The sequence below is a fragment of the Pipra filicauda genome, unplaced genomic scaffold, assembly GCF_003945595.2.
Source record: "Pipra filicauda isolate LSUMZ 115617 unplaced genomic scaffold, ASM394559v2 scaffold35_size7292922_pilon, whole genome shotgun sequence".
Lineage (NCBI taxonomy): Eukaryota > Metazoa > Chordata > Aves > Passeriformes > Pipridae > Pipra > Pipra filicauda.
The window spans coordinates 5648532-5665337 of record NW_024104487.1 but is presented as its reverse complement, the minus strand read 5'-3'; the positions used below and the strand labels follow the sequence as shown (position 1 = coordinate 5665337).

The window sequence follows — 16806 nt, the reverse complement described above, 5'->3', positions numbered from 1 at the left end:
TCCTAGACCTACAAATAGATGTTGAATACCTTGATTTCTAACAGCTACATTGCTTCAATACTCCATTCCGCCCATTTCAGCAGTGGACATTGCTGACCCTACTAATGTAGAGTTACTCAGCTAAGTGTTGTTTCTTGGGAATTCTTATTTAAACAGTTTTATAACATCTATACTCATGCTTACACTTGACTGCATTCTCTGTGAATTCTGTGTGCTGGAGTCCAGGTGGCCCAGATTTTTGCAATTCCTGCTCCACTCTTCCATGCTATGAAACCAACCAGTGTTGGTCCAGTTTTCCCATTCTGTTAGAGAGCAAACTGCCTCTTCAGATGCAGTATGAATCCAGGGCAAGAGGTCAATGAATCCCAAATCTACATCAAAATTAGTTCTGCATTTTCCAAGTGAGTAACTCACATTATTAGGAATTTAATATAGAGAGTGATTCTAAAGTAGCACCATTTAGCTGAGGGGTTTCTCAGCATAAATCTACGCTCTACCCATTCTATACTCAAGATATGAAATATTTGGCACTGGAAAGCCCAATCAGTGCATAGAGATATGCAGGGATTTTTTTTGACTATTCTCCAGAGTACCTCTCTATTCACAGAGTCAGAGGTAACCCAAAGGAACAGCATGTCTCTAATGCATTTTGTCCTTTTATAGCTGACAACATGGGTGAGAAAGTAATTTATAAATAATTGGATGCTGAAGGCTGAGGTTGTGGTTGACATAAATGGCTGACCTGAACGGGAAAAATAAAGTTTACAAGCAAATGGACCTCGCAAGTGAAGAAAGTTACCTGCACTAGACACTGTCTCCAAAAAGCTGTACAGCATGGCACCTTACTCAGAATTAATAATGTATCTTTGGACAGCACTTCTTCCTCACACAGATGGAAAGATGACTCAAGCTTCACAATCCAAAGGCATCAGTGTTCTGGGTGAGTTGTGGAAGCTCCTGTACAATTAGCTCATTGTGCTTTACGGTCTGTGAGATCGCTCCAAGGAAGATGCCCTCAGAAAAGCAAGAGAAAAGTCAGGTGTTGTGTTGCTGCCCTGCCAGACTGGTGACTTAGTGGGCTAGAAATACCCCTACTGATCTGTGCCAGAGGAGACAGTACTACACAAGGGATCATCAGGTGGCAGTTGTTACTATAAGCTCATGCCCTCAACCACTTCAAACACACAGGTTGCCTTTCACAATGTTATGTACTTTTATCTTTACATCAGTAAATGTGATTGTTGATTTTCTGAAGCCATAATCCTGGCTTTGGTTACCATGGCAAGACTCACTAAAGACAGTTAAACTCTGCTACACCATAAAACACTTCACATGTTTTTTTCTAGGAGACACAAAGCTACATACAGTCTTTGCTAAAGGCAATTTCAGAAAATTACGTGTACACTAAAGATAATTCTACAAATTTTACATACGCTTTGGGCTACACCGAAAAACCCTGTAGACAGAGTTGAGTTAGAGTTGAGATAGAGTTGAATCTTCCAAAAACATAAGAGGAGTGACAAACATGCAGAGAGGAAATACAGGCAGCGGATAATCTACATAGATAGTAAAGTACACTGAGATCTGGCAGCAAATTAAGAACTACTTCACAGAGCATTGCCAAATTTTTGAAAATATGGACTTGCATTACTCCTTACTTCAGGAGTGCCTATGTTGCCTATGATCCAGCCCGATACCACTATCTGATCTAGGAATCCATGGAAGTACAGAAACCTGTCTAAAATAACAATCCCCCAGAGAAGTTGAAGGATCCCCATCAGGAACAGGAAACATTTTTGAGAATCAGGTGTTTACATGCTCATTACAGCAAAAAGGTCTAGCTCATCATCTCATTGTGATAGATGTCCAAGGCACAGAAGGGACACTCAAATCAGCTGGAAGGAAATGTCTCCAAGAGGTGTTTGGTAGTCTTACCTCTCTTAGTCTACCTGCAGATCATGTATACACATTTACTTCAACCTGCTTAAATACTCTGTTGTCTAAACCACTACTTAAAATATGATAGAAAACTAGATTATTCCTCACCTGAAGGACAAAAATGGAAAACTATGTGCCCACTTTTTGTATCACACCCTAGTGATTATTAAACATTCTCAGCTGCAGGAATTCAAACCTATCTCCTGCATGATAACAGCACGCACTATTTCCCCAAGATATCTGGCACAAATCCTCAGCTTGCATTATATCTTTCAGCTGTGTGGTCAGTTTTATTTTAAATCCCTTTCGTCTGCATCCAGCACAATCATGGAGTGTTAGAAACTGTAAAAAGATTCACATCAAGCAGAAGGTTTTGAAAACCTCAGTCTCATTTTGCCCATAGCAAACAGTAAAAACTGGAAAACACATGCTAATAATGGTCAGTTTGCTCAAAACTGCTTGGTATTTTGGGCACTGAAAGCAGATGTTCCAAAATAACTTTTTACCGGAGAACTTAGAGGGTCCGTGGGACTCTGCTGACTTCCAGTGATGAAATGGTTGGGGCTCATGGCTCTCTTACAAGCTTCCAACACTTTTCCTATACGTGTGTGTGCGCATTTTATATTTAATGATATAAATGCATATCATCAAGAACAGTTTTGGAAGTCCAGAACGCTGTGTGACTCAATGTGCAGTCACATTTTAATCCACCAAGCTTCTTTTTGCCAAGTGCTTTAATATTTTCTGAAGAAATGGTATTATCTGTTCTGTAACTCTTCTTCTGTATAGCATTGCTTAAAAGCATAACTACAGGGTTTGCTGAAGTTTACCTGAATCATTCGAAGGAGGAATGAAAAGGTCAGATAAAGAACAGTAAATCTTTACGAAAGTCCTTTTAGTGTATTCATTTAAGATGTCTGGGCTTAGTCATAGAAGAGCCACTTCTATACTAGCAATATCCTTTATGGTAAGAGTTATTCAGGTCAGCACCTCTTATAGAACATCTAGCCTGAATTAACAAGGCTCTGCATCATAACATATTTCAATACTTTTTGGCCTCCACAATCTTTTCTGCTTGAACTATGTTCAAGAAATGTCTTCTCTGGTGTGTTTTACATGCTACAGAACTTACTAGCAGACAATTAAACAAGAGTATACTTCAAACAGAACAGGAAATACAGTGATTTTTCTTACACATGATCCTGCTTTAAAGGGAAGATCTGTACTCAAAATCAAGGCAATGCTTATGACTGCATTTCTCTGGTACCCATGGACCTGATGCGACTTTCTCAGTACCTGGATTTCTCAATGCTCTCCAGTTTGTATTTGGCAGCTGCATTCTTTTACATATTCCCCCAGATATAGGAAAAAAAATTGTAAAAGATAGGTTCTTGACATTTTGAGAAGGATATACCCACTCCAACACTTCCACCTTGGAACTTAACACAGACCAATGCTGGTAAGAGATAATGTCCCATGTATTTTTTCTTATTTCTGAGCTTTGCTTATAATAAACATTTTGCTATAAAAAGCCTGAAAACTGTCAAAACCTGCTCCTATTGTGACTGATCAAGGGAGGTTCATAAACAGACCTTTCTCTTCCACAAAGAACACAGCATAAGAAAACCCAAACCATTACACCTGCTGTTCTTGTAATTTCAAGACGAAAAATACAATAAAGTAATCAATAGAAGACTGCAGATGGTTTTGGGTTTTTTTCCATCTAGCTTACATGTTAGCAACAAGAGCTTTGAAACTTGTCTGTTGTTGTAGTTTTTAAAGTTTGGCTAATGCCAAAGCCTCAAGATGTTCAAGAAAGGAGAATCTATTCACACACTTCTGCTTAAGATTTGGCCATAATTAAAAGATGTACTTGTAAACAAAGATAAGGTAAACTTTTTTTACCTTTTTAAATCTCCAAGGAAGTGTCCAAGAAACTATTTACTCCTTGCTAAACCTTGCTGGTTCTGTTGCACTTCAGAACCAGCAATAGTTGAGCAATGGGTCAATCAGCCTTTATACAGTTAGCATCTTTCCATGTTCAAAGCTATGCTTCAGTGATGTAAGCTAAATGCCTTGTATCTTTATATAAAGCTGAGGTAAGGTTTGAGACATTAATACTCTTTGTTTTGATACTGTTTAGTTTTATTAAGGAAGGAACAGGGGCAAGGAATGTCTGTTTTTTAATTGAGTGCTTCTGACCAAGTACCTTAGTAACACAGTGTATGGCTCGGCACCAGAAACCGTGGGTCCTTCTCCAAATCAGGGTGCAGGTGCATCTTCTAATACTTAACAAGTCCACTTGAGATCTTTGTCAGCAAGCTTTAGATATTAGTTACCAAGCTTTCAATCCACAAAGAAACTCACACATATACCAGAACTGCTGAATGGTTACTCATAATCACTGTGAGCAGGATGGGACCAACACATCTCATGGCTCTGAAAGTTCAGAACTTGTCATTAAGGAAAGGAGAAGAAAAGAAAACAAAAAAATACTCTTGCCTTTGTAACACTATCTCACCTCAAATGAATACAGATCAGATAGATTTTAAAAGTAAGGTTTAGATAAGTAATATATTCTAACTGATGTGGGATCATTGTGTGTTTGGGGGTTTTTTTGGCTTTGTCTTTTCTTTCTTTTTTTTTTTTTTTTTTTTTTTTTGTTTTGTTTGGTTTGGTTTTGGTTTTCAGTCCTTTTTGGTATTTTATTTAAATTGAATAGTGTTGAAATCATTACAGGTTGATTTATTTTAATGCCTGTTTCATATTATGGTGTGGATTAGTTTTAAAACATTGTATAAAGACAGGGTCAAATGCAATACTTGATTGTGTAAAAAATTAAAGATCAGTTTACAACACAAAACACCAAGCAGCATGGTTTAAGTGGGTTAAACAGTTACACAACTGGAAAATTGTATTAATACATAATAGTGCTCACAGCCATTTGACCATTGTTTCGTCCCCTGAACAGAGTTAGATGAGATTTTGTGGTGGTTTAACCCCAGATGGCAACTGAGCCTCGGGCAGCTATCATTCACTCTACCACCAGCGGGATGGGGAGAGAATCTGAAGAGTAAAAGTGAAATAACTCGTGACTTGAGATACAGACACTTTAATAGGCAGAGAAAAAGATATATATGTGAGCAAAGCAAAACAGGGAACTAATTCACTACTTCCCATGGGCAGGCAGGTATACAGCCATCTCCAGGAGAGAAGGACCTCATCACATCTAACGGTGATTTGGGAAAACAAATGCCATCACTTCAAACATCCTTCTCTTCCTCTTTCTTCCCCCCACTTTACCTACTGAGCATGACACCACATGGTATGGAATATCAAATATGGCTGATACATGCAACTAAGCAATACAGCAGTTAAAACCATGTAATATTGCTAGATACTCCTTCTGTACCAAAATAAATATTTTCATTTTGAACTTCTATGGAAATAAATATTGTTATCATATACTACTAGAGAAACATATTTCCACACTTTTCCACTTATAGCCCATCAGGTATCATATATGATTTTGCCTTTATGATAGTTCTATAATAGTCCAACCTTGCTTTAGTCAGACAACCTGTACGAAACTGTGCCAAGATTGGCAGTAAGAATGGAGTCTCTAATTCAATTTTAAAAATTGTATAAAAAATTTTACATATCTTAATTTTTATAAGAATGAGAATACTTCTACTATATAATTGAAACAGTTTGTCAATAACTTTAAAAAAACACCAAAAACCAGAAAACCTAACAAACCCATAATTAGTAAAAATAACTGAAACTATAGAAAAAAATTACAGAATCACAGAATCACTTAGGCTGGAAAAGATGTCCAAAATCATTGGGTCCAACTTTTGACCAATCCCCCTTGTCAACTAGACTGTGGCACTAAGTGCCACAGCCAATCGTTTCTTGAACACTTCCTGGGATAGTGACTCCACTACCTCCCTTGGTAGCCCATTCCAATGCTTCACAACACTTTCCATGAAGAAATTCTTACTGATGTTCAACCTGAACCACACCTAGTGCAACTTGAGGCCATTTCCTCTCATCCTGTCACCTGAAAAGGCTGACCTCCACCTGGCTACATCCTCCTTTCAGGTAGTTGTAGAGAGCAATAATGTCTCCCCTGGGCATCCTTTCTCCAGGAGAAACACCCCCAGCTTCCTCAGCTATTCCTCATATGATTTATGCTTCAGACTCTTGAACAGCCCTGTTGCCCTTCTCTAGACTTGCTCCAGCACCTCAATATCTTTCCTGTAGTGAGGGGCCCTGAACTGGCCCCTGATTTGAGGTACATCCTCACCAGTGCCAAGTACAGAAGGATGATTCCTCCCCTGAACTCGCTCGCCACGCTATTGCCAACACAGGCCAGGATGCCATTGGCCTTCTTGGACACCTGGACACACTGCTGGCTCATGCTGTTGACCAGCACTCTCACACAACCCCCTTCTCCCCACCCCCAGTCCTTCTTCTCTTGGCAGCTTTCCAGACACTCTGCCCCAGCCTGTAGTGCTGCCTGGAGTTGTTGTGACCCAAGGGCAAGACCCAGACAGTACTTGGCCTTGTTGAATCAATAAGATTACAGTGCCAATGACAAAGTTCAAAAACATCTGAAATATTTTCAGTTTTAATAACCAGAAAGTTGACAAATATATTTGTTTATAAGAGCACATGATGTAACAGCAAATCATAAATAATTATTAAGAACTGAATTACCACTTTAACATTTTTTTTCAATTCTCAATTTAATTGTGAAAGTATTTCTATTTTGTTCTCCTCCACATTAAAAAAAGAAATTTTATTTTGTGTTAAATATTCCACTTTGAAATGTAAAAAAAAACCCCAAACAACAAAATCCTTGAATCCAAGAAACACAATTGTTTTATTCCAGTTGTTCTTGAACTTTGTCCAGGTTCTTCTAAATGAGTGAAATGGTCAATTTGACCGCAGACAATTCTGCAAGTTTCTCAGCACTTGAATAAACAAACTGACAGTGGATTGTGGGGGTGTTCGGTGGGGTTTTTTTCTTTGACTTATCTTACTTATGTTTTCCTAAAGATGATTTCTGGATTTTTTAAATTATAAAGAAATAAAACTTTTTAATTTCTTCATTATCTCTTAACAAAATATTTCAATATGTTTAAGCCCATGGAATTACTTTGTGACATGGTATCCTGCTTTATAACAGAAAAGAAATCCTAGGTGCAGGTAGGATCATGACACCATTTTTTTTTAATAATAAGCTTTGGAAGAGGGCAACAAAGCAAAACTTAATTTCTAGAAAGCTTTCAGAGAAGTTAATGAAAAACCTACTCTGATCGTGAAAAAAAAAAAAAAGGGAAAAGAAAAAGAAAATCCAGCACAATCATCTCTTTTAAAGTGCTAAACTTAAATGAAGACGTTGACAAGCAGGTCGCAGCAGTACCTGCCTTAGGTACTGAGAGGGAGACCCAAGCCTTCCAGATACCCTACAGACACAGACCCTGCCGCCCTTCCGGGAGCATCCCCACAGCCCTACGCCAGCAAGGTGCACTTGCATACGTGTGCGCATCACAGTGATTCTGTTCTCAGACGAACATCCACACCTCGCCGCAACAGTTCATTCGAACCAGACACGGGGGCAGGAAAAGGGATGAAGTAAACCTAACAGCAGGTACGGGTTTGTTGCAGTTGAGAATTACACGGGGGGAGATTTTATTCTGCCTCTCCCAGAGGCGCCTACTCTCTGCTGTCAGTCACAGAGCTCGAAACGAACCCTTTCCCTGCTCGCGGGGTGTCCAGGACTGATCCCAGCAAAGGGCGCCCCGGAGCCTCTCCAAGGCGAGGATCAGCGGGGCAGAGAGAGGCGGAGGGAGCCCGAGGGGCCCGGCGGCCGCTGCTCCCCCCCGGGCGAGCTCCAGGAGTGGCGGCCCCCCCGCAGCAGTGCCAGCCCGGCCCGGCCCGGCCGCCGCAGCTGCGGTGAGTCAGTGGGCACCAGGGCACCGCTCCCGGCAGCTGCATCCCGCCCGCCGAGCATCCTCCAGCGGAGGAGGCGCCGGCTCCGCGCACTGCCCTCCCTCTGCCGCGGCCGGCGGGGACCCACAGCGGCCCCGCTGGAGACCCCTCCGGAGCGGCCACCACTTACCTTGACGCTGGAGCTGCTGGTCTGGGTCTCCGCCTCGACGCTGCAGCAGTGGGGCGTCCTGGACCGGGCGGAGGCGCCTCCGGACTCCCTGCGCTCCTTGCGGCGAGGAGCGGCGGAGGGCGGCGGCTGCCGGCTCTGGTAAGCGAGGACGGAGGGAATGGAGTCGGCTGCGTCTGTCTTGACGAAGAGGCCGTGCAGGGTGGCGGTGCCCTGCGAGATGGTGGTGGTCTGGTGGGGGGAGTTGGACTCCTCCGAGTCCCGGCAGTAAATCACACCGCTATGCGAGACGTGGATGCTAGGGGCGCAGCCCATCCCTTCCCTTCCCCACCCACCCCGCCCCGCTGCACCGCCGGCCCGCTCCGCTCCACTCGCACCTGCCGCCCGCCCGCCCGGGCTGCGGGGCCGCCGCCCCTGCGCCGCGCACCCCGCGCCGGCGGCACCGGCGCCTCCCCCCGCCAGCGCTGCCCCGGCCGCTCCCGCCCCTCGGGCGCCTCCCCGGCACCCCCGCCCGGCTCTCCGCGCCGCCTCCGGGGATCCCAGACCCGCTAAGCCCCTTCCCCTCCCCGGCAGCGTCTTACGAAGCGCCTGCGGCCACCGAGTCTGCACCCAGTCAGGGGGGAAGAGGAGGGGGAGGAGGAGAAGCATCGCCATCGGCGATGCAGCCTTCTCGCGACCCGGGCAGAGAGTCTACTTTCAAGCCTTGCGTAAGTACGACATTTCTCTCTCTCTCTCTCTCTCTCTCTCTCTAAACTTATTTTGACAGTCAAAATGTGCCTTAGTCATGGGTGAGCAAATGTCAGTTGGTTGGGGGTACTGCAGGGAGCAGTTTGGAGCCACATAGCACTCACTGCAAGTTAGGAAAAAAGGCCACAATTGTTCTACAACTCTTAATGCTGTTTTTCAATTAAGCCAATATTCAGTGACACAAGTTGCCATTTTACCCTAGATGTCTGATAGCTGCCAATCCCTGTTTTCAGTCCCTGGGGAGATAATCAAGCAAAATATTTAATGCTGCAGAGATTTACGCACCTTCTTAGCTTTCCACAGTGAATAGTTTCATTGACCTCAGTGAAACTATGTAGGAGGTGTAAAACTAAACATGTGGGTTTTAAGTCCTTGCAAGATTTTAGTTTAAATCTCTCTGTTTTCAATGGCACATAATAAATCCTTCAGGAATTGGTAATGTCATCCAAGCAGTACGCTGCCTGCCTAAGAAAGTATTTTATCTGACACTCAGTTACCAATGAACACTTGTGTATACACCTTTTCTTCCTCTTGGAGTGTTAGCTGATGTGTAATTGCTGTTTCTCCACCTCGTTTTTAATGAGTGATGTAAAAATACTAGAAATGTGAAGCATGGTTGGTGCAAGGTTTGTAATGTTGAATGACAAAGTGGTTTGAACATGTTATTTGTGCTCCTAATGCTCCTGAAGTGCTTTCATGGATTAGATATGAGTTTATTCAGAAGCTTCACAGCTAAAATGCCTCAGTTTAGAGAGACTTTAAGCATTTAGACTCTGTCTCTGCTGATCTAGTTCATGGGTCATTGCAATTATGGAAATATAGACTGGCACTCAGCCATTAAGAAACTAGACTGAGATCACCAACCTGTTTGACATAGTATTTTACCTTTTCCAGTTACCACAGAGAGCCCCTGTTGCCCTGGTAATCAAATTTCTCTAGGTAATTATTTTCCCTGCTAGTTGTCAATGTTCACAAATCAAGTTGTGGCTCACATCCTGCACGTGTTTGCATGTTTGCCTGCTGCCACACTGCTCTGCTGGTGGCTGTCTTTGAGGACCACTTTGAAGGCAGGCTCAGTGTAAGCAGACTGAAGCAGACTGTGCTTCATCACCCAACCATGCAGCCTTTCTTGCTGCTCAGTCTGCAGTTCTGGATGAGACCTCACAGTCTCTCAGAGCATAATGCACCTAGTTGGAGATGAATGTGTCCTAAAAGCTCACTTAATAACAAATACACTTGTGTGTATTCCTTGCAATATTTTCAAGTCTCTCTTCTTTTCTACTGTTGGTTGGGAAATTAAAGTAGGGGATTTGAGTTACCTGCTGAAGACTACATCTGAGATTTGCACTAGAATAGGAGCTCGGGAATGCCACTCAAACCCCATACGCTAGTGTAAACAATGTTCCCCAAAAGATATCTAAGAATTGTTGACTATATAGTTTGAGACTTTGCTCATGGGAATTTAACCACCCCAGGAATCAACAGCATTTAGAATTTTAGTAAAGGATGTGAACATAAATCATATTTTGACTTTGCAGACAGAGCTTGGTGAAAATGTTGTCACACCCTAAACTGTGTTGCTGGCTATTCACAGTCCATTTTTCTGAACTGATATCAGTTATCAGATATTTCATCAGTCACTCCATACCCAGGTTTCCTTAACATCCCAGTATTCCAGTTTCTGCCCTGTTCCTACTGAATTCTGTGACAACTTTGCAATTGATTTCAGACAGCATTGCAGGTATCTGCCCATTCTCACATGCATTTCCCTTGCTTAGGTATAACATTTGAGTTGATGTCAAAAAATAAGTTGTAGGAATAAGAAGTCACAACTCTGGAGAAGCTTTGCTAAATGCAGTCCTCAAGTAGCTCTCCCTGTACTGTTTGTTTTAGGGTAATGGGCATCACTAAAGAAGATGAGCTTGCCTGTGCAAAGTGCCAGAGCGCTTGAGAAGGCTGCAGGATGGGGAACTGTGCGGACTGCTGAAAAGCAACAGAAGAGTGGGTAGAGTAACAATGCTTTGCCTGACATCAGAATCACAGGATGGCTGAGTTTGGAAGGGTTATCCAGCCCAACTCTCACTGCACAAGAAGGGCCACCTCAATTGTTTTGCTCAGGATGGGCATATCTGGATGTTTTTTTTAATATCTCCAAGGATGAAGACCACCCCTCTGGACTAACTATTCCAATGCTCAGTCACCTTCACAGTTCCCTGATGATGTTCAGAGAAAACCTCCCATGTTCCAAATTGTTCCATGTCCATTGCCTCTGGACCTCTCACTCGGCACCACTGAAAAAAAGCCTGGCTCTGTCCTCTTTGCACCTTTCCTTCAGTTAAACATGGATGAGATATGCTCTGAGTCTTCTCCAGGCTGAGCAATCCCAACTCTCCCAGTCTCTCCTCAGAAACAGGGGGCTAAGAAGGAGCTTAGAGAGACAGAACAAACAAGTGACGACTAGTGTGAGCAGAAACAGAAGTGGAACTGAGTGAGTGGGTGCAGAGGAGAAGGATGACTGTCTCTTGCTGAAGTAGGAACTGAAGAAATGGAAGGTTAAAGATTATTTTTCCTAACATTAGTACTCTTCCTGCATCTTGCCTGTGAGAAGACAACCATGAATTTACTGAACAAGGAGAAAGAGGAAATATTTAAAACACATGCATGCACACTTGCACCACCTCTCGTAGCACACTCAAGTCATGCTCCTGCAGTCATCTTGCTGCAGGATGCTTTGACAGATGTCCACTAAAGCAGAAGGCTTTACTGTAAGCAGCACGTGCTAATTCAACCAATGACTTACACAAGGAACAGTTGATGTAGTGCCCTCAGAAATGCATATTTAGTATGGCCCTAGAATGAAGTCAGTACATCCAGACACTGGAAAATATTCACATGTATCAGTTTTTCCACTACTAAAGAGTGTTCACTGGCTTTAACTGCAATTTTATAAATCCTAACAAATTTTATGCTCACAGGAAACCAATTTCTTACACATGACTAATTTCAGCATGATGAATTTAAGCATATGACTGATTGTGGAATGTGGCAGTGGAAACCTGAAGCATCTTGTATGTTTTTTTCTAGCAGAAAACAGTGGGTATACATTCTCTATGGTGTTTACACCTGCAAATCCCTCCAAAACGAGGAATATATGCTCCTCCAAACTTTATATCCCTTCCAAAGCCAGGCATAGGTTTCTCTCTGACCTCAATATTAAGTCTTTATGCTACGAATAGATTGCTAAGTTTATGTTGGCATTATTGGAAGTAACATCTCTAAATCCCAGTTCATTGCAGTAAGAATATACTACTTCAGAGGTTGCATTTTACAGAGACATGAAAATCTGGTACTTGACAACCAGCTATAGGCGACAGTTACCTCTATTCATGGTTCATTTACTGTAAAACCAGTTTAAGAATGTATAAATAAGCCTGTACCAAAAGAAAAAAAAATAAAAATCACTAGGCTCTTAGGAAGCTCAACAGTTAGGAGGCTCAGTCCTTTCGTATTGGTCCAAAAAATTTCTAAACTACAGTAAAAACTAACATGCTGCATACCCAGATTAGAGCAAAGTAAATTATCCAGACTACATGCTGTGTTTTAAGTTAAACTAGATATGAGAAAAATAATAGCCACGACAGCTAGAATAGAATTCTTCTCTACATACCTCTGTTTTGTTAAAAAATCCCCACCTTTACAGTATTTGATAATTTATATTATACAATGTTAATCTCATGCTTTTACTCATCAAAAATACAATAAATGATAGCACTTGCAAAACAAAAAGATATTAAATACAGATGGTGAAGGTTATTTCTTTTGCCTGAGAAAGAGCAAAATGTGTTTTTCAGTTCACAAATCCAATGACTCTCTAAACAATGAAATAAAGAGCAACATCACTGAAAGCAACGACCTTTCTCCAGCTCAACCAAAACCATCCTATTTTTTTAGTTCCTGCCCCAAACTTTCATTTCATAACTTTGAAAAATCACTTGTTGCAGCAAAACTGTATTAATTTACCATGGGTTTGTTACACTGTGTCTGTGAGTGCTACAAATAAGTTTCCTATTAGCAACATCCTACAATAAGATACCATCAGGTAGGAATTGTTCAGTCAGAATGAGTTTGCTGGGATTGATTGCTAAACTCACTATAGGACTTGCCTTTGGCCTTCCTTTAACACTCAGATTATGACTGTTTTGGACAATGCCAGTTATCTCAGTTTTCCCCAGAAGTTTATAAAATCCTTTACATTATTTTGCAAGTGGGGAAATTGACTCATGGAGAAGCTTGTTTCAAGGGAGCAAAGTTGAAGAGGGAACTCAGTCTGGTTCCCTTTCCATGAGCAGCCCTTGCCACTGAAAATGTTGTGAGGCACAGACTGTGCTGAGAGTGCACAGAGAGGCAGGAGGCCTTCCTTCACTCGCTACCTTCTCCACCCCTTTGTGTGTGAGCAAGGAAGAGCATTGGTTCCTGCTCTCCTCTGTCGACAGCTGTTTCTCCCTCTCTAAGGATAGGGGAAGATGCAGTCCTGGGCTTTTGCTCCTCACTGCTGACAAGTGATGAGCTGCCCCAGGGATGAAGATTCCCTCCTGGGGATGGACACCTGCAGTCATTTTCTTTAGAATGGGCCAAGCTGGTATTGTTCTTAGTATCAATGTTATATTGAGAGACACAGTATACCTTTACTACACTGCTTTGAAGAAGAAGAGTAACATATAGAAATACATAGCAACAACAGTCTTCAGCCACCAGCAGTAGCAACTGGTATTAGCATTATTACCCTGGAGGAGCTTAACTTTTTGCAGTACAGTGGTCAGATACTTCTAGTTACAAGCAAATTTTCTAGGACAATAGTGATTACATTTAAAAGTCTGAGGCTGCTGCTCTCCAGCAAACCCTTTGGTTTGGATGGAATCAAGTACTTCACAGTGCTCAAAGTTAAGAAAAGCAACTGCAGCTCTCCTGCCAGCACTGAACAGTCCCCATAGCAGCACTTCAGTGGTCGTTTCCTTACTCTTCACTCTTTATTACTTTAACGACACAACTCTGCTCCCTTGATGATTCTACTCCGGGAATATTTGAAATATCTACACAGCAAATCCCTCTCGAGTGGTCACCGCACCAACGGGAAGGATGACCCTTAGGCTCTGGGGCTTCGGCCACTGTTGAGCACAGCTCCTGCCGAGCCGAGCCGCGCTGAGCCGGGCCAGGCAGACGCCGCGGCGGCACTGGCCATAAGACACATCCCTTCTGATCCCGCCGCGCCGCCCGCAGCGTGTCAGCACCCGACGCCACTGTGCCCCGGCTTCGGGCGCCCCGGAGCAGGGGTCAGCCCCGGGGATAGCCCCTCCACCCCCTGACCCACCTGGCTTCCCCTTACCTTCCTCCCCGGCCCGTTCATCCTCCAAGGAGCGGAAGGGAGCAGAGCCGGCGCTCCGTGCCGGCTTGCCCAGGTGAGAGGGGCGGGCGTCGCTGCCACCGCCTTCCCCGGGGCTGACCCGCCTTCCGGAGCTCCTGCGCCCGCCCGGCCCTGCTTTGCTGGAAGCGCTCCAGGAAGATGAGTTTCGCCACCGAGGCTCCAGTGGGGAAGGAGAGCCAAACGGCTTTCCCGAGTTATCCTGACCACCCGGCGCATCCCTTCGCCCTGTACATATCATTGTTTGTCCTGATCGGGAACATTTAGTAATGGGGGAAAGCTCTCGGGAAAGTCCGGCGAACAAAGTGCTCTGAGCCTGGCATGGTTCTGTATGCTAAGAGTTACACAGCCTTTGGGAGATAGCGGAGCTGATAGCCCGTTGCTAGTGCTTTGCAGGATCCTCCTGTAAAATCCAGCCCCTTGGTCGAGGAGAGGGGAGACAAACTGCCTGGAGTTGAGAGAGAGCAGCATGACCATGATCTGGAGCAAATCTCAACTGCCAGAGGTGGGACATAAAAAACATACTTCAAGCAGCTTATTTTCATCTGAGATATTGTATTTTACAGCAAGTACCATGTAGGTGGAAAACATCATCTTGGGAATGACATCTTTGCACTTGTCCTGATGCTCTCACTTCGGTACTCTTTCCTCATGTCTTAAAAACAGCTAATGGCTGTTTTCCCTTTTGCAGTATTGCTATTTCTGCTGAGTTCATTAATATTGTCAATGCTCTGTAGTGGTATGCAAGGCCTCAATGAGGGAACTCCACAGGATATTCAGATAACACCACAAAAAGCAATCCCTACTCAGAAAAAGTCAAAGGCTTGCACATAAGGCAGTGGAGAGCACGTGAATGTCACAAAAGCAAAGCAACATTAAAGATGACTAGGAGCTGTGGGATAAGTAGTGGTCAAGTCACAACAACTGTCTAGCCAAAACCACAAAAAATCCCCCCCTGACCACAACACAGAATAAACTCAACACACTGAACCTGTACAGAAAATTAGTTCTAGAGAGGAGAAGCAGAACCAGTGTGGGTTAGCAAGTTATGTCAGATTGAGGCTAGGGACTGTGAAGAGCTGCCCTACTTCTAGGGGAAAAGACACACAGTCAGCAAATACAATCCTTGAGCTCCCCAGAAACCCTAGACAATGCATATATGGAAATGTCCTCAAAAGCAGGTCAGAACACCCCCCCCTTCTGTGGCTGTACCTCTGCAAGAGCTATTGTCAGGGAGCTCATGTCCTTGGCCCTCTCTCAAAGGTCCTGGTCCTGCAAGGATGAGAGGTTTGCTACAGCCTCAGCTGCACACACCCATGTTCTTGGATACATGAGACTGCAGCCCTGATATGGTCTCAGGGGAGGTATAACTTTTCTTCTTCAGCACCCCTGTACAAGCACCAGGTGTCAACCAGCCAGCTGGAAATCTCAGAATCAGCTTTGCCCAGTAATTTCAAATGATTGTCAGAGAAGCAAGCATCACAGTCTGCTCTGGGACCCTGCTTTCCCCAGGTGGACAAATTAGGTACTATTAATTACTTCTGCCATGCTGTGCAGCCATGCTGTCTTTGCAACAGAGACCCAGGAGAAAGAAGAAGGATCTTACCCAAAAACAGCATCACAATCAGGGCAGGGTGCTCATCTGGACACAGGGGCTCAACAGTGCCCACAGCACTACATTTTGGATATAGCAAGGTAGAATTTTTGTAGTTTCCTCACAGTCCTTTCCCTGCATTTCTCATTCATTAATTTTTTTAATCTAGTCCTTATATGCTAGCTTGGATCTAATCTCTCTTCAGGTTTTCAGGTCATCATGAGGACAAACAGAAAAAAAAAATCATTGACAAGTGATGTTAGAGGCTGAGGCAAATACATACCTAACAACAGTCTCTGGTAGAGCACAGCTGGATGAACAAGACACTGCCTGACAGAGATTTGTCATGTGATATGTACTCAAAAAAGTATTGCTTGTGGCACTGGCTAAGAAACAATAATTTTTCAGAGAGGAAGTATCATTCAATAATAGTAATAATAATAATAACGTTAATAAATAATAGTAGCAATAGTAATAGATTTTCATTCCTGAACAATTCACTGCCATTTTATATAAAAGATAAAATTGACAAAGCTGTGGGCTTTATAGCTGCATTTCAGTGCCTGATTCTTGGACACACATTGTACTGCCAAGCTTTTCCACTGCTTAGAATCATAGAATCGATTGGGTTGGAAAAGACCTCCGAGATCATCGAGTCCAACCCTTAGTGCTGTCTCAAAAACTTTCAGAGGAAATGAAGGGCTGATTTGATCCCATACGCCACATCTCCATAGACTTTCTGACCAAAAACAACAACAACAAAAAAGCATGAAATTGTTGAATCACTCTGAGTCCTACTTCTTGAGCCTGACCTGCAAAAACAAGGGGATAGAATGGAATGGTCGCACTTCAGAGTAAGGGGTCTCAGTTCAAAGTTTTTCCAGCAGACTTCAGAGAGTGCTGATAGCATTTGACTTTGATGGGACTGCTAGCATGAGTAAAAGACTCCAGGACCCTTCATCAATCCTCTTATCTATAGGC

General features: G+C 43.3%; 1 protein-coding gene and 1 long non-coding RNA gene across 5 annotated transcripts in view; one reads left to right on the top strand and one right to left on the bottom strand.

Moving 5' to 3' along the window:
* PDE8B (phosphodiesterase 8B) overlaps positions 1-8397 on the bottom strand; it is a 74184-nt gene extending 65787 nt beyond the window's left edge. For all 4 annotated transcript variants that reach the window (XM_027709918.2, XM_027709919.2, XM_027709920.2 and 1 more), the window contains exon 1: positions 8069-8397. In XM_027709918.2, the coding sequence (XP_027565719.1) occupies positions 8069-8380 (312 nt within the window). In that variant the 5' untranslated portion in view covers positions 8381-8397. The remainder of the gene's footprint in view (positions 1-8068) is intronic.
* LOC113982058 lies at positions 7508-12717 on the top strand. The gene is made up of 3 exons (XR_003538639.2): positions 7508-7597; positions 8639-8772; positions 10706-12717. It is a non-coding gene; the product is annotated as an uncharacterized LOC113982058 (long non-coding RNA).
* The last annotated feature ends 4089 nt before the right edge of the window (positions 12718-16806 follow it).